At 35.9% G+C, this 24,264-nt stretch overlaps 2 protein-coding genes across 3 annotated transcripts in view; one reads left to right on the plus strand and one right to left on the minus strand.

The window, feature by feature from the left end:
- LOC141434114 (discoidin domain-containing receptor 2-like) overlaps nucleotides 1-24,264 on the plus strand; it is a 316,685-nt gene that overhangs the window by 216,718 nt on the left and 75,703 nt on the right. The window lies entirely within an intron of this gene.
- LOC141440321 (uncharacterized) lies at nucleotides 10,017-14,551 on the minus strand. The gene is made up of 4 exons (XM_074104822.1): nucleotides 13,040-14,551; nucleotides 12,258-12,412; nucleotides 11,337-11,480; nucleotides 10,017-10,070 (listed from the first exon to the last, which is right to left on the minus strand). The coding sequence occupies exons 1-4, from the start codon at nucleotides 13,101-13,103 to the stop codon at nucleotides 10,017-10,019; spliced, it is 417 nt and encodes a 138-aa protein (XP_073960923.1). The 5' UTR covers nucleotides 13,104-14,551.

Genomic DNA, 24,264 nt, shown 5'->3' on the forward strand with positions numbered 1-24,264 from the left:
AACTAAAATCGGTTCTCCGAGAGTTGTAAAAATATAAAGCTCAGAGGTTTTGGTGGCCGCTAAATATTTTTACCCATAAAAACAATCATTTTAAACAATTATTAACTGTATAAAACAGAAAATAACACGCAAACACCCAAATTATACAATCGAAGCGCTTTCCAGAAGGAAAGCGCTCGCACGCCCGCGTACTCGGTTGGGAAGACTGTGTGCCTGGTACCACGAAACTTAGTGCGCGTGGCGATAAGCGAAGCCCGTCATACAGTTTACGATAATTTAGCGATAGTTGGCACTTCTGAGACGTTATTAAAATACTTATTAGCTTTTGGCGAATACATTTTAGAACCATGGACATTTATTAACGGTTTTCTGTAAATGTTTAGTACTATCGAATCACTTCAACAATTTCACATAAAATGTCACAGTCACATCGCATTGCCCGACGAGGAAATTCATTGTGACGCTTACTGTGACCCTTACCTGAGACCATTCTCAGGTTATGGTATTAGCTCGCCAGGGGGTGCCACTGATGTTGTAGTATGAACCAAAAAAGGATGCACCTAATAACAACACATAATATACGAAATGCATAAATTATTTTAAAGAATAAAAACTACAGCTAAGCACAAAACTAGAAAAAAAAGCAATTTTTCTAATTCATGTTTTTGTTTTACCTATAGGATATCGCAATTTGGAATATTAATTCTTAAAAAAATGGTGTAGGTGGGGTCACTTATGTCTATGTATAATACGTGCAATTTATTATTTCCGTTAACTAAAAGGGAACATTCAAAATGTCAAATGAAGTTGATTTCTCCAAGATACCTACTAGTGACCTGTTTAAAAGATAATCAATAATAATAATTTAACATTATTCACCAAAAATATACGGATACCCGTAAAAGTAACAAATTTGGAGTTGAAATAAAAAATACAAAAAGACTCCAAAAAACCAATCATAATTTGATTGCTTAGTAGCGACATCTCTTGTCTGGGTGAGCGGTTGGTTCCGAAAGAGTGTGACGTCTCTCGATGAGAGCGGAACATAGATGTCGCTAGTTCTGCTGCATAAGTAGCGTAGTAGAAATAAGCAACCTGAGATATGTATGCATAGGAAAAATTCGTGTCTAGATTCCTGTCCAGCGGTGGTGTAGGGGTTATAGCACGCAGCACGGATTGCTGAGGACCTGGGTTCGATTCCCAGCGCTGGTCTCTTTTTCTGGTTTTTCTGTGCATCCATGTCTCAGTTTGTATTTTCGATATGGTTTCACGGGATACCCGTAAAAGTAACAAATTTGGAGTTGAAATAAAAAATACAAAAAGACTCCAAAAAACCAATCATAGTTATAAAGTGAGTTTTTTTATGTCTCTCTTATCAGGGTCACTTGTCTGTGAAGATAAATTATATATAGTTATATTATTACTCACGGAAATCATAAAAGGTATCTATTAATATAAATAGGACACAGTAACAGTTACGTAGATACGCTTAATTGATTCAATGAACTACGACATCTTTACTCTTTCACCTTGCTTCACAGCTACTAAAGCAATAATATCGTAGTACATTGTTATATTATGGACCCCGCAAGTAACGTAAGAATCAATCAAATAACTGATATTTTTGTTTATTATTATTCTAGCTTATTATTTAAATCACCGAAAGTTGTAAAAGCAAATGTTTAAAGAAACTGCAGTTCTTAAAAGTATGGCCGGGATTTTCCTATTTTCACATTAAAAAATCCAATTACTTTTCAGTGTTTTTGTAGGAATTAATTAATTTGTAATTACTTTTTATAATAAGAAGAAGGTAGGTACGCAGCAGGGCTTAGTTTTACGCGCTTTGAGAGACCATTCTTTGTTTTTCTTTAATTAACGAATGTGTCTTTTCCCTCGGCGGCCCCGGGCAGCTCGCAAAAACTACACAGATCCACATTCCGTTTGTAATGAACAGTTGTTTAGCGTTTAGTTTATTCCTTTTTTTGACAAGTATCTGGTTTAACGAATACCGCTAGTTGCTTAATCAAGTTTTTGTGAACGCCTGAAACAATATTTGTGTCGATATAATAATAATACGTAGCTTTTGAAACAAAGAAAAGAATGAAATGAAGCCAGAAATCAACATTTCTTTTTTTTTGAGATATAAAATTTCCAAGGCACTCGAAGCCGTAGTTCATGTTTTGAGGTTCTTTCCTATCTTAAATGTTGAATATAATAGTTGTTTATTTTTTGAAATCTCGATATCTTTCCGCGAACTTAAAAGAATTAGTTAAGATACGAAACAAAGATAAGGTATTTATTTTATTTACGAAATACTGAGATAACTTTTATTTCATTAAACATTTTCCTTTTTCCTTCCATTAGGTAGACTATGGTATGTAAGCCAGAGGGCAAAGTTGCAGAGGGCATATACATCCACTTAGCAAATATGCGTAGCGGTAGGTACGTATGTATACAACCGGTGCGTAGGTAAGGGTGGTGGCTGGAGGCCAAAAGCCCGAAATTTTTGTTTATTTTCCTGCTTTTAATAAAACGAAAATACAATACACGTCGGTTGAGTACAGAGGAAAAATTTAAATTCGGTTCTGTGGATGGCATTATTCTGACATATGTATGTGGGCATGTTTGTTTTTTTCCTTATTTCTCTTGTTCTCCCTCTTTTTATAATCTCATTTTGAGAATCACTGCGCAATAGATGATGATAAGTATTTCGTAATGTTTAATTAACAAGGTCACGTTATGTTGCTTTGATTTTACAACTTTGTTTTTGCACGAAAACATGTAGTTACTTATTATTAAGAAAACCGGCCAAGTGCGAGTCGAACTTGCGCACGAAGGGTTCCATGTTTCCGCACTGAAAATATTTTTTTTATGAGGATTTGGCAGCCAGAAGTGTATGACTGAGGGTTAAAGGTTACTCATTTGCTGCCAGTTGTTAGATTCGAGACTTTATCAGGTGCCACAAGCGCACGTGTGTTCAAAATAATGACTGCTAAATTATAAGAGCACCACATAAACGTGCACGAACCACGTATATATGGCTTCCTGGTGGTAAATGTATTATAATTTTATTCTGTGCAAATATCAAGTTTCCAATTATTATGGTTCAAAAAATACAGCTTTGCGAAACACGGGCAGATACAGACCGGATGATTTCATTGACTCCCTTTAGGTGCGGGCCTCTAAAAAGTTAAGATAGAGTTTAAAAAAAACACACTTTTTATACTTATGGGTATTCAAACCTAGAAAGCATTACCAATGTAACTGATTTTAAACAAGTGATGCCGTTCCATGTAAAGCTTAATCTTACAAATATGTATGTGATGTGAGCATTGCTCGCCTAATCCGCAACGTCGCAGAGACGTGATAAATTACACACGAACAAATGATGTGAAACGGGCGTAAGAAAAACAAACAATTTATTACGAAGACAAACGAGGCTAGACCCCTGTTACGAGGTGATTTTAATTATAACATGATAATCCTGGTGCCTACCAGCATCATCAGTTTGATGAACAAACAGAAAACTCCCACGTTGCATCTCGTGTAACCCGTACAGTGAATTCTGTCAATCACGAGAAATGGGAAATGTTAGTACTCGTAGCTAACTAATAAGCGAAGAGTCCAAAACAAATCTTTGATAGTAGGTATTTCATCAAAATATTAAAAAAATACTATAACAAAATTCTTAGTTTTAAGTCAAAGCTATGTTCCTAGCTGTTTAATGATGCACAAAGGACCGTATTCGCGGCCGATGCAAGGTGCATGGTCAGGGCCTCCTGCATTTAAATAGGTAGTGACCCACGGAGCCGCCGCGTGACCATAAATCGCTAAATCTCAAACTAACAGCTAATTCTGATTTTATTAATATGTTGTTGGACCAATGCCAGTAATGTATTGCAAGTTTGCAGCTCGAAAGACCTAAGCTAGCCTGAGGCCGTATTGCCTAACGTTTCTGAAGCTCGCGATCGCAATCAAATGACAGTTTTTGTATGCGAAATCTGTCATTTGATTGCGATCGCGAGCGTCAGAAAAGTTAGGCAATACGGCCTCTGGTACCAAATCCGAACTAGCCGTTAGTTCGTGATTTTGCGACCGCCGATTTTGTAGTAGTTATACGACCGGCCGGCCTACGTGGCCGTGGTAACTTGTCATTAATACTTTATTCCTTAGAGCTAGCAAAATTCTAACTGCAACGTAACCACAACTGCCGTCTGCCTAGATATATATTTTTGTTGCAATTCTATTGCAGTCGGCACAACACGCAAATCAAAAATGCACGCTGGCTGCGATCGAAATATATGGAAAGTCGGCAGGTGCGGTTGCGTTATCTGTACTGACCTTAATGTTGCACTGCGTGTAATTGTAATTAATACCTATCTAAGAGAAAGGGTATTTGAAATAATTAGAGATACCTACGCACATTATATGTATTCTCTTCATAACAAATTCATAACTCTTAACAACGTTCTAAATGATTTCGTATGCTTAATGAAGTCTGAGTCCGTTACTTACATACAGGGTTGTACGAGTATGTATGTAATTAAGACTTTCTCTCCTTAATGAAGACGATACCTGAACGTTCGCCATAAATTGAAGGCAATCGATGTTATAAATTTCTTGGGAATATTTAACAAAAATGGTTACACCATTTAAGCAAAGCTATCTCGAGATAATCTAGTCGTGAATTAACTCCAATTCGCCGTGCCCCCCCTTGGCGTAGTCTAAACTTGTCTTGCTATCTCATTATATTAATTGTCCGTCACAAAGGAGAAACTATTACAAATTCATTGTTTTCAGCTTTCTACCGAGTTCGCTCGGATAACATTATTAATATTAAATTTTGCCGAGACGCCGCGCCTAATGCTCTAATTTAAAATTCTTACGAAACTTAATATTTGAGCGGGGCAGGCCCCCCAAGGAATCTATGCCTACCCACAACACTCAGGAAATGTGGAGTATTCGCAGCAATTGTCGTTACAATGCTGGTCAGTCGTGAGGCGCGGCGCACGGGCCCGCTGCGTGCACGGCATTGGATAGGATGCCTTGCGGAACCTGTTGCTGTAACAGTTTCCACATAGGGTGACTCAGTACGGGACTAGACTTGCACGCTCAGCGGTACATAAATTTTGTGTCGTTACCGCATCGGAACCGCAGTAGCTAGAACGACCTCCGTACTTCGTACGTGTTATGCTGCCAAATAAAGTTCTGAACGAACATCAAGTTCAACGTCATTACAAGACTCAGTTTCCTTTAATATTTTACGAAAATATTCAAATAGATATGTGTGAGAAATCCATCCAAACTAAAACAACATTCTCCACCTTAATGTTTTATCCTAATAAAGAAATTGACAAAGAAACTAATGTTGGCATGAGAAATTAATTCGTTTCTGTGTCCTATATCAAACATAGAATACAAAGACCTGGAAATGGAAGATCATGATAGTTCAGCCTAATAATAACTTTCAAAATGACACTGGTTAAGGCCATATAAGAAAAAATATTTTAAACTGAGTTTAGTACTCTTAAAATGTATGAAACTCAAGTCAAACTAGATTTAACGACAAAAATTAGACTTTATCGAGCGAATGTATTCTCATTATACTAAATATATGTAGACATTGTAGACTACACCTCATAATGAATGATTTGTTGTTGTGTTTATTGTATTATTTTGTGTTTTATGTACAATCAAGTATTTACATACATACATACATAATATTCATAATATATTTATACGCTCACGTTGTATAAAATCGTTTTGTATAACGTTCACTGGATATAATGAACAATAAAAATATATACTATTTGTTGTTACATCTAACGTTCATTAAATCTTGTGAACGTTATTAATATGAAATTAGATATTTTGTAGTTATATCTTCTGGGACGCACCCAAAATAATTAGTACATTTAATTTTATACAAAAAACACTTTCATTACCACCCAGGAGTCATAAAGAAAAGCTGCCTTGTACCGCGGGGTGAATGATCTCAGCCAGAAGTTATTCTATTAGTACAGCTGAATTAATTAAACAGGGGTAAGTTTTAAAGTGGCGTGGAAGTGCACCATTAGTGCCAGTGCCGCTTTTATCTGAACTACTTGCACACTAAAAGTATCACCGCGAGACCTAGATAAATAATTCATGTACAAATCAAAGAATTTAACAAACTTTCCCCTTCATGTTTAACTGTTTGCATTATGAATTCATTAAATTAGAAATTGTCTTTTTATTTCACGCCTACATTTACAATGCAAATTAGTTTAAACGGGCATAGCTTGCAGTATATCATACTTCGCAATTATGGACGGAATATTTAACGGTCTCCGAACTCATAATTAACTTCATTGTGGTGATGGGCTCGTGATGCGACCATTTAGTATGTAGCATTATGGTGATGAAAAGGTCTAAATTGTTCGTATTTCTACATGTTGATTTTATCCAGAGCTTTCATCAGATTTGTTTTAAAGAATTATATAAAATTAGCACTTAAAATTAGGGAGGAGAGGAGAGGCCTGAGTTAAGTTTCTCGAAGAGTCCCGGACCAGGAGATACAGCGCAGGTCGACTGTAAGATGGACTGTTGTGAACTGGTTATGGTCGTAGGATACCGACGGAAAACGACGAATGAATATAATTTATAGTGAAACGTGCGGGAGGGATATATGTATGTACTCGGTAATTGACAAACCTGGAGAGGAGAAAAAGAAGTTTCTACCTAAGAACTAATACATTTTCGCCTGCCGGTGGTAGTAAATAATGTTATTTTATTAAAGAATAGTTGAGATTTACAATCAATGCTTTTGATTATTGGGCTACACTGAAAAAAAAATTTGTTTACATCAAACAATATCTTGTTTATTATAATCGTCATCTTGATACCATATGAGCCTGTCAAGATCTTGACTTCTGTGGCAAAGAGAAATTTGTTAAATTGTCTTAGTTTCGTCTGTCAAATTACTGTACTGGCCTTATAAAGGTGATTAGTTAGTTTCATTCAGATCTTGTGCAGTAAAATTATGAAACTTTATTATATTGACAAAGATTGTTTATAGATTCAACTAATCCCTAAGTTCCATCAACTAAGACAGTGATTAGTCGAACAATGATATTTAGTCAAACCAACTTTATTTATGTTCAATGTAAATATTAAGCTTCTTTAGATAAAACAATTTACTAATATAATCAACTAAGTTGCTTACTATGTTGACAAAGATTGTTCATAGATTCAACTAATCCTTAAGTTCCATCAACTAAGACAGTGATTGGTCGAAAAATGATTATTTAGTCAAACCAGCTTAATTTATGTTCAATGTAAATATTAAGCTTCGTTAGATCAAACAATTTATTAATATAATCAACTAAGTTGCTTATTTGCGTTTAAAAAGCTAAATACTGGCCTTAAAAAAGCCACACAGTCGTGACAACCACAACTTGTCCTCTACAACCATGAACCTTCATTGTATTAACAAAATTCGATTCTAGATTTAACTGATCCCATGGCCCCATCAACTAAGATAATGGTTAGTTGAACAATGGTAGTTATTTATTTCAGTTGAAATCATACCCAATATGACTACTTAATTTCATGAGATCAAAAAAATAAATACTTCATTTAACTTGAGTGATTATTTGTATCTATTGGATTTCTAGGTTTAGTTAGACAAGGTAACTTGTTGCATTTACCAAGACTTTTTGTTGATGTGATTATTGACAGATGATAGATTCAGTTGAGATTATTTTTAACATACACATGATTCATCATCATATTTACTAAGTCTATTGGCCAATTTAAGCATTTACGTAGTTGAGACAAGGATGACATAGACTGGATTAGCAATCGCCATAGTCAGAACGACCGCGAAAAATTGATCGATTATTAAATCTAGATGGCGCTGACATTATAGCCAGAGGCTTTAAAAGCAAAACAATAATACCACAGATGTCTTATAATATTGCAAATGCATTATTATGCAGTAAAAACATCTGTAGTCTTATTGTTTTGCTTCGAAAGTCTCGAGCTATAATGTCATCGCCATCTAGATTTAATAATCGAACTAAAATTCCGCGACCGCAGCTATGGCGATTGCTAATCCAGTCTATATCATCATTGTACACAAGTATCTGGATACCGTTCGGCGGACTATTTCACTAGATCAGGAGTGAGTCAGGGAAGTACGCTTGGTCCGACCCTATTTCTCATCATGGTCAATGATCTTCCAACTGTTGTGAGACGTGCCGAGTGTCTCTTGTTCGCAGATGATTTGAAATTATTTTTACCTGTTAATGAACTCTCAGATTGTGACATGTTGCAAGCCGATATTGACTCTGTGTGGAATTGGGCTAATGAAAATAAGCTTTACTTCAACACCACTAAATGCAAGATCATCTCCTTTACACGATCCCCAAAGCAAGTTCAAGCCACATATTGTCTGAATCATACTCAGATGGTCCGTGTTCAGGGTATTCGAGACTTGGGTCTTACTCTTGATTCCAGGCTGGACTACCATGAACATATAATTTCGTCTTGCAAAAGAGCTAGTAAGTCTTTGGGTTTTATAATGAGAACATCGGCTCGATTCCAAAACCCTAAAGTTGTGCTAACCCTCTACTATGCCTTTGTTCGTAGCAAGTTAGAGTACAACTCCATAGTATGGGACCCGTTCGAGGAAAAATACAACTCTATGATAGAAAAGATACAGCGAAAATTCAATAGGTACTTGTATAAAAAGCTTTATGGGTATTACCCTATATGTTTCCCTCTTTGTTTGTGGCGGGTATGGTTGGACAAGACACATTATGCTTTAGACGGAAAGCACATCTCTTGATGCACTACTGCTCTCTCCTACGTAATAGATTCGACAACCCGTCTGTGTTCGCGCTTCTTCAATTATTTGTGCCTGAACAATATGGTCGCACAGGGGTACGCCGCCGCCGTCGGCTCTTCGCTACCTTTAAAGGGTTCCGGACGCGCCGCGCTAGAAACTCGCCGACCGCAAGGGCGATTGAGCTTCTCAACTTATTGGTGACTCAGGTCCCAGATGCTGATGTATTCGCTGACCACTGGCAGTCACTTCTCAATAAAATAAGGAAATGTTTGTGTATGTCTGTTTAATGTAGTTATTTGTTATGTATCAATCTAGTACGTAAGTGTTTTGTAAGTTTAGCTAGTAATAGAGACGCTTTGGTGTATACTGTAAGTCTTTATTATGAATAAATGAATAAATATAAATTGGTGATAGTGAGATATGTAAATACTTTTGTAAAATCTCAATGTATTTTTGTGTACTGTCAAATGCACATCAACTTTACAATAAAACTCCATTCTACACGCGTCAAAACGCGTCAAAGCTTGATGTGTACTTAAAACGCATTCACTGCCACCGACGCATATAATGCGTTTTGGTGACTCGTCCAGTGCCGTTGGCAAAGATTCACAGGCGTTTGAACGCACATGTGCATTTGCGGCACCTGAAGAAGGTTCGACTCTGACAGGTGACAACGAATGCGTTAAACTTGGTTGTAATACAAAAAAAGCATTGCAGATTTACAAAGGCTCAAATACGTAAATTATTTAAATTGGCCAATATTTAGTATACTATGCGAGAAATCACGGTCAAATTTTATATCTATTGCCTATCAGCTATATTCAATGATTATAATGTAATAAAATAAATAATAATTTTTAAATATTGCTTTATTGGAATCAAGTCAAAAAACAAAAAAAAAACATCAATTTTATAACGTACATCGCAAAGTTACAGTGAGTCTGTGTGTACTTATACCTGATGTACGAGTTTCCCCCGAGCTTGTAAAACAACGCCCGTTGCTGTTGTACACGCGGGTATATAGTAGGTAGTGGTTCTTTCCCCCGAAAAGAGTTCGATAATCTGCTTAGCCCACTTAAAATATATTGGTCCCACTATTGGGGAATTTCTATTATTATTTAATATTTCCTTTGCAATGACGGACGCCAGCAAATTTCTAGTTGTGTCGCCGTCCAAAGAGCCACCTTTATATATCAATAAAGAACTTGTCTCGTGAATCATTGAGCAATTTTTCCAGTTGCTGAAAAGGAAAATAGAAAATAAGTTTTTGGTAAAAATTTCATTTTTAATAAGTACAAGCTTGTTCTGCGGACTGTACTTGTATTGCCACCCAAACTAAATTTGCATACCAAATTTCAAGTTGATGCCATTAACCTTTGAAGAGTTCCGTCCTGCGAAGACTGAACTACCAGATTATTGTATTGTCACGCAATTTACATAAGTATACCAAATTTCAAGTCAATCTAACCAACCACTGGAAGTCGGTCGATTTAACTTGCAAGATTTGATTATGATTACCATCAGACAGACAGACAATGGGACAGGTAAAACTTTATACATAAGTAAGAAGGGTACTTAAGTAGGTAAATTATCAGGTAGGTAGTAATTATTATGTATGTATGTATATTATATTAGTATAGTTCATTATGTATGTAATTGTATGTTTCTATTTACATTTATGTATGTGTATAAACCTCCTCCTTTTTTGAAGTCGGTTAAACTCTTTATTGTACAAAATAAGTAAACAAGCACAATTGTCAACATTGAGATACCTATATACAAAGGCGAACTTATCCCTTTAAGGGATCTCTACCAGTCAACCTTTGAGTGGATGAGAGGAGCATTGGGGACAGACAAAAAATGAGTTTAAAAATTAAAATAGATAGTGGAAGCTATATACAATGCTTTAAACAATATAATATATTATTTATAGCACTGTATTGTAAGGTTCTGTTAAAGTGGTGTATTAAATAACAATATAATCATCATCATCCGAGCCTATATACGTCCCTCTACTGGGCACAAATCTCCTATCAGCTACTCGGGCCTTGGGGCTTGGGCCATAGATCCCACGCGGGCCCAGTGCGGATTGGCAACTGCACACATACCATTAAATTGCTTGGCAGGTGTGTACAGGTTTCCTCATGATGTTTTCTTTCACCGTAAAGCTTGTGGTAAATTTAGAATGAAAATTTTGCACATGAATTTCGAAAGACACAGAAGTGCGAGTCGTGGTTTGAGTTTGAACCCATGATCCTCTGCTTGAGAGGCAATAGGTCAAACCACTAAGCCACCATGGCTTTAATATATTAATATAATTTGAATATGCAATTAAGAATTCAACACAATTTTACATGCAAACTTAAAGTTTTTACTGCATTAAATGTTGTGATGAAGATCTTAAAATATGAAGGTTTAACATTTACCCTGTTAGGGCACAGCAATATACAAATAGGTAATTTAATTATAATCTATCAAACCCACCAACATAAAATAAATTACTTACCCCGCTCTGAGTTTCTAACACCAGCACTGTTTCTTGACTCGGGGGAGTATTTTCTTTTTGTGTCACTAGTATACACTCTTTAGGTTTTGGGTCACTGGGGCCAGGGCCAGAGTAGTCTAACTCTATATTTGATAAATCAAAGGCCTAGAAATGAAAGAAGACAACAAATAATCATTTAGGTATGATCTTACAGATTAGTACCTAAGTATGTAATTTCTTTGGGTGTGGAATGGTGGTGTATTTGGATAATGACAATGAACCCGTACAGGGTTCGAAACGCGTATGCGATTACTATGGTGGTGGTGATAGCGAGTTTGTGTGTCATATAATATGTGGATTTATGTGGCGAGGAGGCGGTGTTACATGAAGAAAAATAAGTAATGTGTGTCACATAGTTTACCATTTTCTGCGGAGTAGCAAGGTAAAGGGTGGAAGTTCATTGATATGGGCCTCCACAAAGTAACGCTTGATTCAATCAATCATTTAGGTACCATATGTACTATTATTATTATGTATTAATTTTAATTTAATTAATTTAATAAAGGTAGGTAGGTACCATCCATTCCCTTGATTGATTTTAGCTTCAAATGCGGAATAGCTAACTGTAGCCTAGATATAATGCATTCAATTTGGTGTTACTGTAATAAATAGCATTGCTGTTTTTTTTCCCTGCTGTTTGTTTAGGTGAAATATTTTAGATAATAAAAAAAGATATTCCCTTATATACCCACCTTAGTACAAAATATGAATATAGGTGTCTACAGTAATTTCTCATTCAATTTAGGTACACTCAGCGGCAAAAAAGTTAGCCCAGTCCCAAAATATATGAAAACCAAACAAAATTTGGGTAATTTTTTTGCTACTGAGTATATTATATCAAGCAAGCCATAAATAAGTACTTAAGCAATATCAAGAACTTACTGAAAATGATACATTGTTTAAGACCGCTGGCAAAAATTCATTTTTCCAGGTATCCCAGCACCTTGTGAATAGGACCCGTGGTCCTGCCTGGGGAATCAAATCTTTGACATCACCCGGGGTCAAGGCTGATAATGCCTGTATAGTAATCCGCTGTTCTAAAAGTGAATGATTTTTTTCTATCAAACAATGTATAAGAATAGGTACATAATATATACATAATGCGTTTTTTAAAACATAACATTTATAAAGTGGAGTGGAAAAAGGGAAGAAAGACCTTTGCCCAGCAGTGGGACAGTGAAGGGCTAGTATAAATATTATTATTTTCAATGCATCTAGGCCCTAGACTAGGGCCTAGATGCGTTGAATCCGCGCTTTCGTATCAAGGAAGGTACGTTAGGCCGATGGTCCTTGCTATTAAGGTGATTTTCCACCGGCGAGGCGAGACGAGAACTGAAATTTGTATGACGGCGCCCGCGGCGACTCGCGGCGGGTGCGCGAAAAGCCATAGAAATTTCAATTCACGTCTCGCCTCGCCGGTGGAAAATCACCATTAACGATTATTAGCAGTTGTGAAGTCATGTTAGAGGCGATCAGAAAGGTTTCCTATACCTTCATACGACATAGGGAGAGTAAAATAAACGAACAATAATTTCAAAGGAATGAAATGTACCTAAACCTACCAACTCTTGAGAGTTTGGTCCTGGTTTGGTAAACTTTAATGAATAATATTTAGACACAGAGTGATTACTATTTAAGTAAATAAACAGCGTTTAGGTACTTACCGGTAAATACAGGAATCAGTTCAGGAAGCTCCCACGTTTGTAGGAGCTCAGCTACTTCATCCATGTTTTTTGGTACAGTTATGTACAAAGTAATACAAACCAATCCAAAGGTAATGTAAAATGTAAGCGCTATTAACAATTATTCGGTGTTGAGCATTTATCTAATCAATCAATTCGCATTACCGCATACGCCAGCCCGGTAACGGAAAAGTGAAATGAACGAACAAGTCAAAACGCGCCGCGTTCTCGCGGGGCAGTGTTGCCAGATGCCGGAATACAAAAAGCGAGAGCTGCGATTTCAAAACGCGGATTTTTAAATGAAAATGCGGATTTGCGGAATACGTTTATAGGTTTTTTTACTACGTTGAAAAGCCGAAGAAAAATCACAATATATATATTTTTAAATATATTTTCATTTCTATTCAAATGAAAAAATGTCCTCGACATCTTTTCATCAAAATGATCATCAAAAAGCCGTGGTGGCCTAGTGGTTTGACCTATCGCAGTATCGCCTCTCAAGCAGAGGGTCCTGGGTTCAAACCCTAGCCCGCACCTCTTGAGTTTTTCGAATTTATGTGCGAAATTACATTTGAAATTTACCACGAGCTTTACGGTGAAGGAAAACATCGTGAGGAAACCTGCACAAAACCTGCGAAGCAATTCAATGGTGTGTGTGAAGTTCCCAATCCGCACTGGGCCCGCGTGGGAACTACGGCCCAAGCCCTCTCATTCTGAGAGGAGGCCTGTGCCCAGCAGTGGGACGTATATAGGCTGGGATGATGATGATGAACTAATCAATTTGATTTCAATATTTCGTATTTTTTTTCAATATCGCAACGCAACGTCGCTTATGCTTGACATCACCTACTTAAATGTTAGTACAAACTACAAGCTTTAAAATGTATAGACATAGACATACATTATCTGTTTATGCTAAAAATGAAATCCATTGAACAAAATATAACAAGCGATGTACGCTGAATAGTAGTCAGTTATTGTTAATTTTGCCCGACCTTTGTTTTCTAAGTATACGCTACCGTGTGAGTGAAATGGCTTTATCGCAAAGCGCGCAAGTGTGAATAGTACGAGTGCTTCCGCTGCGCCGTTACGGCTTACGGTTAGCGTTCGGCTGTTTCGTTCGTTCGATGTTTTGAATTTATCACCTTTTTCCACGAGCAAGTGGTAACATTTAAAGATTGTTCGTGTATATTTTAAAAAAGCGGATCCGCGTTAGCTTAACGCCTATAGCGGGGCCAGTGGCAAAAACGCGCGGTATAAAGCGGAAAAGTGGGGTGTCTGGCAACACTGTGGCGGGGCGGGGGACACGCGCGACGCGCGTGGCGGGCTCGCTCTTGCTTGTTTCGATCAAGTCATTCACAGATTCAAATATATGACTATAAAAATCTACTCAGAAGCCTGCTTACTGCAACGTGCTATATATGAATTATAACAATGATCAATAATTTGTAGATTCTACTAAGACGTTGTTTAATATAACGCATTATTTAATTGCAGCAAATTTTAAAATTTATTGTTAGAACATTGTTAGTTTGTTGTTGCTACTAAAAATAACATTGTAGAATACACTTCTTATCTTATTTGATTCTAGTTTAAGTTAAATTATTACAACTTCGCGCTTTGTTAGCTTAACAAACATAAATCGTCAATGTAACACAAGATTTTTGTAAACTCAAACAAAAATAAGGTAATTAATTTTACAAAGAGCCTTTATAAAGGTAAAGAAGAATTAAGTCATTTTTATAAAGAACTTTTATTAAATTAAACAACACATTCGAACAAGATCAGTTTGTTGTTGTAATTACCCACTTTTGACTTTAGTAAACATTTTCAACATTATTTCAATTATTTTGGTACCAACTAAGAGAAAATGTCACTTAGTTGGAGTGTATTTTTTTCAGTGTACCGTAAATTTTATTACAGTAATTAATTTTATTGGTCTTTAACAAAGATTTATGTTTTTGAAATAATCATGTATGTCAGGAAGAACATATGTGATTTTCCCACTAACGTCGATAAGCCAAAGGCTACTAGAAACACAGGGAAGCTTAAAGTTCCATCTTACAGACTGGCTAAAACCAAAAAGTCTTTTCTGGGAAATTGCATACGTTTTTATAATAAAATTCCAAAAAATATTATAAATGAAACGGATACAAAATTCAGATCTATTGTCAAGAAGACATTAATATCAAAGGCGTATTATAAAGTTAATGATTATATCATGGACAGGGATATTTGGAAATAATTCCGATCCGCATTAGCGATCCCTTCAAATAGCGAACCTACTGTGTTAAAAATAAAGTTGTGTTAAATACTTGTGATGTATACATATCATTTAATAATATTGTAAATCTGTTTAAAAAATATATATAATATATATACCTCGTTGAGTTTCTTGCCGGATTCTTCTCAGCAGAGGTTTTTCCGAACCGGTGGTAGATTTTTTTTGACATTCATAAGTGCTTGTTATAGCCTAAATTGAATAAAGATATTTTGACTTTGACTTTGACTTTGACTTATCAAATGACATGAATATCACGATGACAAAGTGGTGTGTCGGCCTTTGAATTAAATTGGATGACTGTAGGTACTTACTACCTTCTAGCATATCTGACTAACATTACCTTCATGTTTCGTGAACTTGAACTGTCACGATGACTGGCATTGGCCAGACTTTTGTCCTCCCATTTAACAGATGGAAAGTACCTAAGGTGGCAACGGAGATTGTGGCAGTGCTACTCGGGCACATTCGGAGACGCGGTGTTTAACGTTCAGACAAACAGCGGTTGCTGTGTTGGTGGTCTAAGATGTAAAGACGCTGGAAAAGCCAAATAAAGCTTTGTGATGATGATGATTTTGATGGTTACTAATGTTTCACCCATAGCTGTTTGACTAAATACGTCCTTCGACCGACAATTTATTTGAAAAATTATTTTCTATTGACTAACTTTAATAAAAAAGTTGGTAAACTAACCCACTAAACGTAAGCCTTGCGATTAGATTATTTATTTATTATTATTATTTATTAGTAGTTACTAAAGTAAAAAACTTCTTTCTGTAAAAAAGGTTGCCTGGAAGAGATCGCTCTTAAGCGATAAGGCCGCCTATTGCTCACCTTGTATTTTTAATAATTTGTTTTCTGTATCGCTTACTATGTCTGGTGTACAATAAAGAGTCTTTGTATTGTATTGTATTGTCAATTGTTGTCAAATGAGGTGTCCGTCCAATGATAGAATCATTGGACCAACGTATGTCGGTTAAGTGACAGAATATTAACTATGATAGAAGTAAAAGCGACACGCGAATGTATATAAAAAAAAATCGAAGCAAAATATTTTAAATATTGCGGTACGAGTTGAAGGCGAGGCGAGAGCATAAACATGCGATTGGAGACATTTTATACCTACTTATTGTCGATATCTTATGCAGTTTTCATTGTCTGTTATATACTTGCCCAATAATGTTATTATAAAGCGATTATCTTGCAATGTAAATGACTACAAAATGCTTGTAAATCAAATTGATATCTATCAAATACATTAAATGGATCACGATGTCAGCAAAAAACGATCAGGTCCACTCCTTTTCATCCAATTGTTAATTTTCATGAAAATTGTTAAACCATTTTCCGTCCAAGCGAATCTGCGGCGTTTCATGCAAAACGCCAAAAACGCAAACTGACGCTATAGTGCCGGCGTCGGCCGTCACAAATTGCTATGCACGTTCGCTCTCACGGGAAAAAGTTGATCACTGTTTGGTTGAAATGGTTTTATTTACTCGTATGTGAATACTGAGTATATTGGGTTATACATAGGTACTCTGTTGGTTAATGGCATTACGGCCTTCTTGAGTAAGTATGAGTAAATATACGAAAAACGTGCCATACTCGTACCTAAAGACGTGGTTGTGATCCAATATTGTAATCAGATTGACGACGAAAAAACTTTTATGGTAGTCTTATATATTTTTTTAAAAGTACATTAAAACTGTTGCCATACCAAACAGTGACACAAAATACATCCAGTGAGATTTTACTAGCGTGTCTGTGAACACAAAATGTGGTCGGTTACGTCGCCTCGCTCGCTTCAGACATTAGGTTGAAATTAATGATGTGGCGCCGAGCGCTGCGACTCTGACAGACATCCAGAGGTTCATTACCCCTTGCCAAATGCTGCTGCTAGCAGGGGCAGGGATGGAGCGGGAGCGGACGCTCAGCTGCTCCACTTCTGTAGCATTAGCTACTAAATATACTCGTAGTTCTCAGATACCGCAGCGTTAAATGCTTCGCTCGTATGAAGATAAACGTAATTCCCGTTCCTGAGGATGCCGATGTATTAGAGTTCGATTTTTTAATACGAATATTACTCGTAGAGCCGCACTCACTTAAAGATGGTCAAGTTCCATAGTACAGGTTAGTTATAGAAAGTCATTATTATTACCTTGGTTTTTTAATGCACAAACACTGTACTTGTATGATACAAGCTGTTTTTAGTCTCGTTTTTTGATTGTGACTTTATAACCTACGCTTTGTTTAGAGTCTGTCATTAAAATGGCAAAAACGGAACTTTTAATAGTTTCGCCATGTCCGTCCATCTGTTTGCGGCTAATCTTGGAAAGCTATAATTTAGCAGGGAATTATATTATATGAGTTGTTTATTTAAAGCTAATTGATACTGATTTATCGCTACCACTTTAAGATATTTTTTTGTGTTCACAGTTTTAAAAAAATGGCATTTGCTTTGACGTTACGATTTTATGTAGAGTTTGGTGGTCCAAGACTTCATTTTATCAAAGATTTTTATTTGTAGTTTGAGGTAGGTGCAATTTTTTACACAATATGTAATTTTATGTATGTGAAGTCCCCGGCCCGTGTGGGAACTACAGCCCAAGCTCTGTCATTCTTAGGAGAGGCCTGTACCCAGCAGTGTGACGTATACATATAGGCCAAAGTTATTCTGATGATGTAATAATAATACTTTTATTTATAAAATAAGAAATTAATGTGTCACCAGCAGACATCGTAGAGGTCTTGCTACGCAGTTCGTAGCCGCACGATTTCATCCGTAGACTGTGCTACGACTGCTACGCTAGTCGTGACATGAATCACTTTGGATCAAGTTGAGGTAAGAAGCTAGATTGAGTAACGTAGTATGCTGGGTACACAATATCGGCAACGTAACGTAACCGTAAAAACTTTAAAAAAAAAATACCGCCGAAAAAACAGAAAAGCAATAAATAATAAACCTTTTTTTAATTAACCTTAATCTAGGTACTAGTTTGAAGTCGGTGGCTCAGCACGAACCAGCAGAAATGATAGAAGCCAATATTATATAGTATGTAGGTGAGGTAGACAATTATAGGTTAGGGCTGTTTAATGTTTTTGTTAAAAAGTTTTTATTTTATACTTTTTTCCCACCATTGGCGTAATTTTTTTCTTTATTTCTGTAGTACCAACTTCAAGGTATACCCTATCCAATGAAAAAAGAATTATCAAAATCGGACTACTCTGTAAAAAGTTATGCCTGGACATGCATTACAATCAGTGACTGATCAATCAATCATCCCCTGTTTTCCTACCTTTAGGGGATTTTTTTTTTCAAATTTAAATGGGAACACTCTTAGGGTATACGCTCTCCAATAGAAAGAATTATCAAAATTGGATTACTCTGTTAAAAGTTATGCGTCGACTTGAGAACCTCCTACGTTTTTTTTTCGTCGGTTGAAAAGGAGGCTGCATTTTCATTTAACATTTCACTTATTTTTTTATTACATAGATCTGAGAAAAAATATTCATGAGAAAATTGTTACCGCTCACTTAAAGTTTTCAAACTATTATAAAAAATCTGCAAGTAATAGGGAGCTTTGGAAGCTTATGCGTAATTGCCCTGAAATGGATAGCTTGGATCATTATTAAATATATATAAAAAAACTAAAAATGGAATGTCTTAAACTAAATATTACTTGTCAAATGCTAGCAAATGCGAGTGAATATAATATGGGAAGTCAGTAAACGGTAATACCTTTTTACTCCCATAATTTACCTGTTTGTTTGTTACCACGTAAAGGCAGTATTACCTTCGGTATCTACTTTTAACTTGGATAAATTAAGTTCAATGGTTTAAAATACTTTACAAAAGCTTAAAACGCTCTGTACTCAGGGTACAACCTAAGCTGCACAAAGTTCTCTGTAATTTATTGTCAAAGAGTCACATTACTTGAGGGCCGAAGCAAGGAACTTGTGAAGGGGAATCGTAACTACCCTTCTTAGGATTGTAATTGTTTTGTTTACGGTCTCCACCCGCATTATTTGAGTTGACGACGTGAATTAAACTTAACTGTAATTGTTAATGTAACTACTGATACCCGGCGCAGTATGTCGCCTTTATAGCGCTCAGCGCCCCTTATCCGATGGTAATGAATCGGAATAAAATCCTTTCGACGGAGCAACGACCTCACACTTGTTTACAAAGCTCGACTAAGCCGAATGATTTTCCACCCTCATGCGCAAGAAAACAAACGTTTTGGAAATGCGAGTAAATAATGGAAATTTGAACAATAACAATAAAATTTTTTATTTGATAAATGGAATGAAAATTGAAATAATAAATGTGGATTAATTAGAACTTGTACGTAGGCTCGCATTTGAATATGACAGGACATACTGACAATTAATAGAAAATATAAGGTGAAAGTTTTGAATTGATAGACGGTTTATATAGTCAACTTCTATTTAGGAACTGTAGTTCCTAGCAGTACCAGTAAGGTACGAGTTTATATGCCGTATTTGTTCTATATTTGTCCTAGAGTACTAGACAGAGGTAAAGACTTGCAGTTTAATTATTCTGTTACCTACCTGTTATTATCGGCTGGTAATTAATGGCCGTATTAAGTTCGCCACAGCGTGGTCACCAGTAAGTTATATTCTACTCCATTAACTTAGTTTCGCTTGCCTGAACTTCGTTCCAAGTTTAAACGCCCACATTTTAAGCCATGCTAATATTTAGCTGCGGTGTTGCTTGGGATAACCAGGTGCGAAATTTAGAAAAATAAATGCAAAATAGGTATTGTTTTAATTTGTCGCGATTTTCACTCATACATAACTTGACTTGATCACCTTGAAATTATCTCGACATCGAGTAGAGGTTGTAGTTACTAGTAGACTAAAGTGTTAAAATCCCGGAGTGGTGGAAGTTATATACGATTCTTGAAATCAATTTTTATTCCAAATATGAGCATTTATAAACTGAGAATATGAAACTTGATATGATTTTGCCAGCTTAATAAAAATATAATTCATAAACTTCCGATTCTTATATTAGTTACTAGCTTTTACCCGCGGCTTCGCACACGTAAAACTATTCGGTGTGGTAGCTGCAATTGAAATTTTCGGGATTTTACAAAATTCCCCTGGAAATTTCCAATATTTATATCGTGGTCTTCATTGAGGTTGTGTTGTGAATAACTGTACAAAATTCAAAACTCTAAACCCAGTGCTGAAGTTTCAAAATTTTTCCCTATCCAAATTCAAATTCAAATCATTTACTCAGTAAATAGGCCGCAATGGGTACTTTTACACGTCATTTTTTATACTACCAGCACTTTCGGAAAGACCATCATTGCCAAGAAGAATGCGTCGCAAGAAACTTGGCAGAAAGTCATTTTTTCAAAATAAAATAATTACAAATAAAATACTTAAAAACTACAGTATATAATTAAAGAAAAAAATACGAAATAATAATAATACTAATACACGGATATATGGGGTCCCTTAGTTACAAAACTATACCGTGGGAATATCGGGATAAAAAGTAGCGTACTTATGTGTTATTCCAGACATACGGCTACCTACATCCAAATTTCATGCCTCTAAGCCTAGCGGTTGTTATTTCGACATTTTATTCCTAGGTATCCCGTGGTAATATCGGGTCAAAAAGTCGTCTATGTGTTTTTCTAGACATCCAGCTTCCTACATACCAAATTTCATGACTAAGCCCAGCGGTTATTATTTCAAGATTTTATCCCTATCCCGGGGGAATATCGGGATAAAAAGTAGCCTATGTGTTATTTCAGAGGTCCAGCTACTTACATACTAAATTTCATGGCTCTTAGCCCTGCGGTTGTTATTTCAAAATTTTATCCCTAGGTATCCCGTGGGAATATCGGGTCAAAAAGTTACCTATCTGTTATTCCAGACGTCCAACTACCTACATACCAAATTTCATGACTCTAAGCCCAGAGTTTGTTATTTCGAGATTTTATCCCTATCCCATGGGAATACCGGGGATAAAAAGTATCCTATGTTTTAATCCAGGTTATAAACTAACTTTTCGCCAAATTTCATCCAAATCCGTCTAGCCGTTTCAGCGTGAAAGAGTAACAAACATACTCACTCACTCACTCACTCACTCACAAACTTTCGCATTTATAATATTAGTAGGATTTGTATTCGGGTGAAGAAAGCCGTAAACAAAATAAAATGTCGGGCACCACTTGCGCCGAGTAGTAAACGCGAGAAACCTAGCTACAAACAAAGGCGGAAACTGTATCGAACCGTTCAGGAAGTTAGATTTCAGCGCTCAAGCCGCTATTGCTGGGTTAAGAAGTTAAACTTTATTTTACTCAATCTGTTTGATACGCTTCATTTCCCGACACAGGTAACTCTATTCAACGTATAATTTAATATATTAAATATACCCACCTATATCATGAAATATAACATGATTAATATGGGTAAGGCCGCGAATTTTAACCAATGTAACATAGAAATAACATAAAAAAATACGTGACGTTACCATAAAACGTAACGCAAATTTTTATAAAGCCTAGATCAAACTGGTAAAAATTCCCATTAGATAACGTATGTATGAAAAAAAAATACATGTCATATAATAAAGTGAAGTTTTTATTTTTACTAGAACTTTCTGACGATACTGATCTTAAATCTGTCCTATATGAGATCTATAGAGCTAAACATGAGAATGTGGAAGTAGAAGTACCCTCTAGTTGACGAACATCTTTCCAAAAGTGTATCTTTACATGCCTCTCTAACACTGACAATAAGGTGCACATTTATAAGCATAACGAATTTGGATGTGGTTTTTTTTTATTCGACTGGATGGCAAACGATCAAATGAGTAAGAGATCACCACCGCCCATAACCTCACGTGCCAGTAATTTCACCGGCTGTCTTACTCACCACGCCGAAACACAACAGTGCAAGCACTGCTGCTTCACGGCAGGATTAGCGAGGAAGATGGTGGTAGTAATCCGGGCGGACCTTGCACAAGGTCCTACCACCTAGTTGTGAGCATGCTTGTGACTTCGACTGTACAAGCTATTAAATACCTCAAAAAATGGCCAAAACCCTAAATCACAGGTTTTACCAATTTAGGAAGTAGTATCTTAGTTAAGTGGACAATGTAAAAAGATGTTTTTGGAAATAAATTATTATGATTATTAAGTTTAGGTAACAAATGAACTAAGTAGGTAAGTGAATCTCTCAGTTTGTCTCTCACTTTAAATACGCTATGCATGTAGCAGGACGTGAACACAGAACTCGCCACAATTCTCTTGTGCCGATCCCTGCACCTACAGATTAAAATTTATTTAACTTCAAAATATCCATCTAACTAACTTACTGTGCGTGCAGTCATTGGAAACCTAATAATAAACTGGTGCAAGTTAGAATTTTTCTGTGTGAACTTCCCTTTACCACATTTTTTCGTTACGTTATGTACAAAATACGTAGCATTTTGTAAAAATGTAACGTAATCGTAACGAAAGTGTAACGTATTTTATACAAAAAATCGTTTATCATGGTGAATAACGACATTTTGAACATAATAACACATGCCACTTACATGGAAAAGATTACCCTATCGTATGAAAAAACAACCAGTTAAAAATAATCACTACTTACCCTTAAAATCGAACAAGCACTTTCGACGTTTTTTCGAAAAAAAAACCTCCGCGTCACTTTTGATGGCTGTTTGTCAACAAACTGATGAGATTTATTTATCTCATCGATGTTGCCCTATTAGAGTATTAGTTGCCAGTGTACAAAAACAAATTTCTACCGAAATTGGCGTTAAGGTAGCTTAATTAAGCGTCACCTAAGTATTCGTAACGAAAACGTGGTTTTTTGGCACGTGAAAAGAAATAAATATAAACATGAAAATTATTTGATTATCATGATTCCGCAATCGGTAGGACTATCGTTATATCATAAAATTTTGTTTAAACAAAATCATGATCAGAAAGTTAATAGCATGAAAATAATAAGGTATTAAGTACTCGTGGTCAAAAAAAAATAGTCAATTTTCGTTACGTTTTGGACGGTAAATATATTTTTTATTATTTTTTAAAAGGGTTTAAATCAATTATCTCATTTGCGACCTTGAGAGTTTATATCGTGTCATATAATAAAAAAAAATAAACCTCTAGGTGTTATCAGTTTTTTTTATCAGCGTTCAAATTTGAAACGTCCAATTGGTCAAAATTCCGCGGCCTTACCCATATAGTAAGATTGAAATATGGAAGATATTTTAATAAATGCCTGCCTTTCATTAAGTGGATTGACGACATCACGAGAGTTCTAAGTAGGAGACCTTTTTTCAATGGTGGACGTGTTCCGGTTGATGATCATGATGATGAATATGAGAAGGTTGACTTCATTCAATGTAAAATGGCACATGAACATGCAAAACGAAAAAAAAAAAATCACTAAAAATAACATTGTTACAAAAATTTGGGGTTGGGACTTCCAATAAAGATAAACATTATACACTTGTATCAGGAATGGCACATGACTTTCCACTTAAAAAAAAGACTTTAAATTGAATTCTGTTTAAATTAAATATTAAATTCTATGTGTCTTTCCCACAAGCAGGGTATTTATGCCTACATAGTTAACTATATCACTTAGACAATAAAAACACGTCATAAAAGTAAAGAGCTGTGTGCGCTCCGCTCATTGTAACTGACGCAGAATATGAAAATAGCCAAAAACAGCATATTTATTATAATGTTCAGGGACGGCAATTATTTCAGTACAATGTGTTTTACAGTCCTGCATGCACGCACTGCCAAAGGAGTATAAAGGATAGCTCCACACGTTGGTTAGAGTGAGCGAAAAATTTTCTCCTCTTGTGGGACCAATTTGTCACTGTCTCCGCCAATTTCCCCCTTGTAACTAGTTTTTTTTCTTT

Source organism: Choristoneura fumiferana, chromosome Z (assembly GCF_025370935.1).
Source record: "Choristoneura fumiferana chromosome Z, NRCan_CFum_1, whole genome shotgun sequence".
Classification (NCBI taxonomy): Eukaryota; Metazoa; Arthropoda; class Insecta; order Lepidoptera; family Tortricidae; genus Choristoneura; species Choristoneura fumiferana.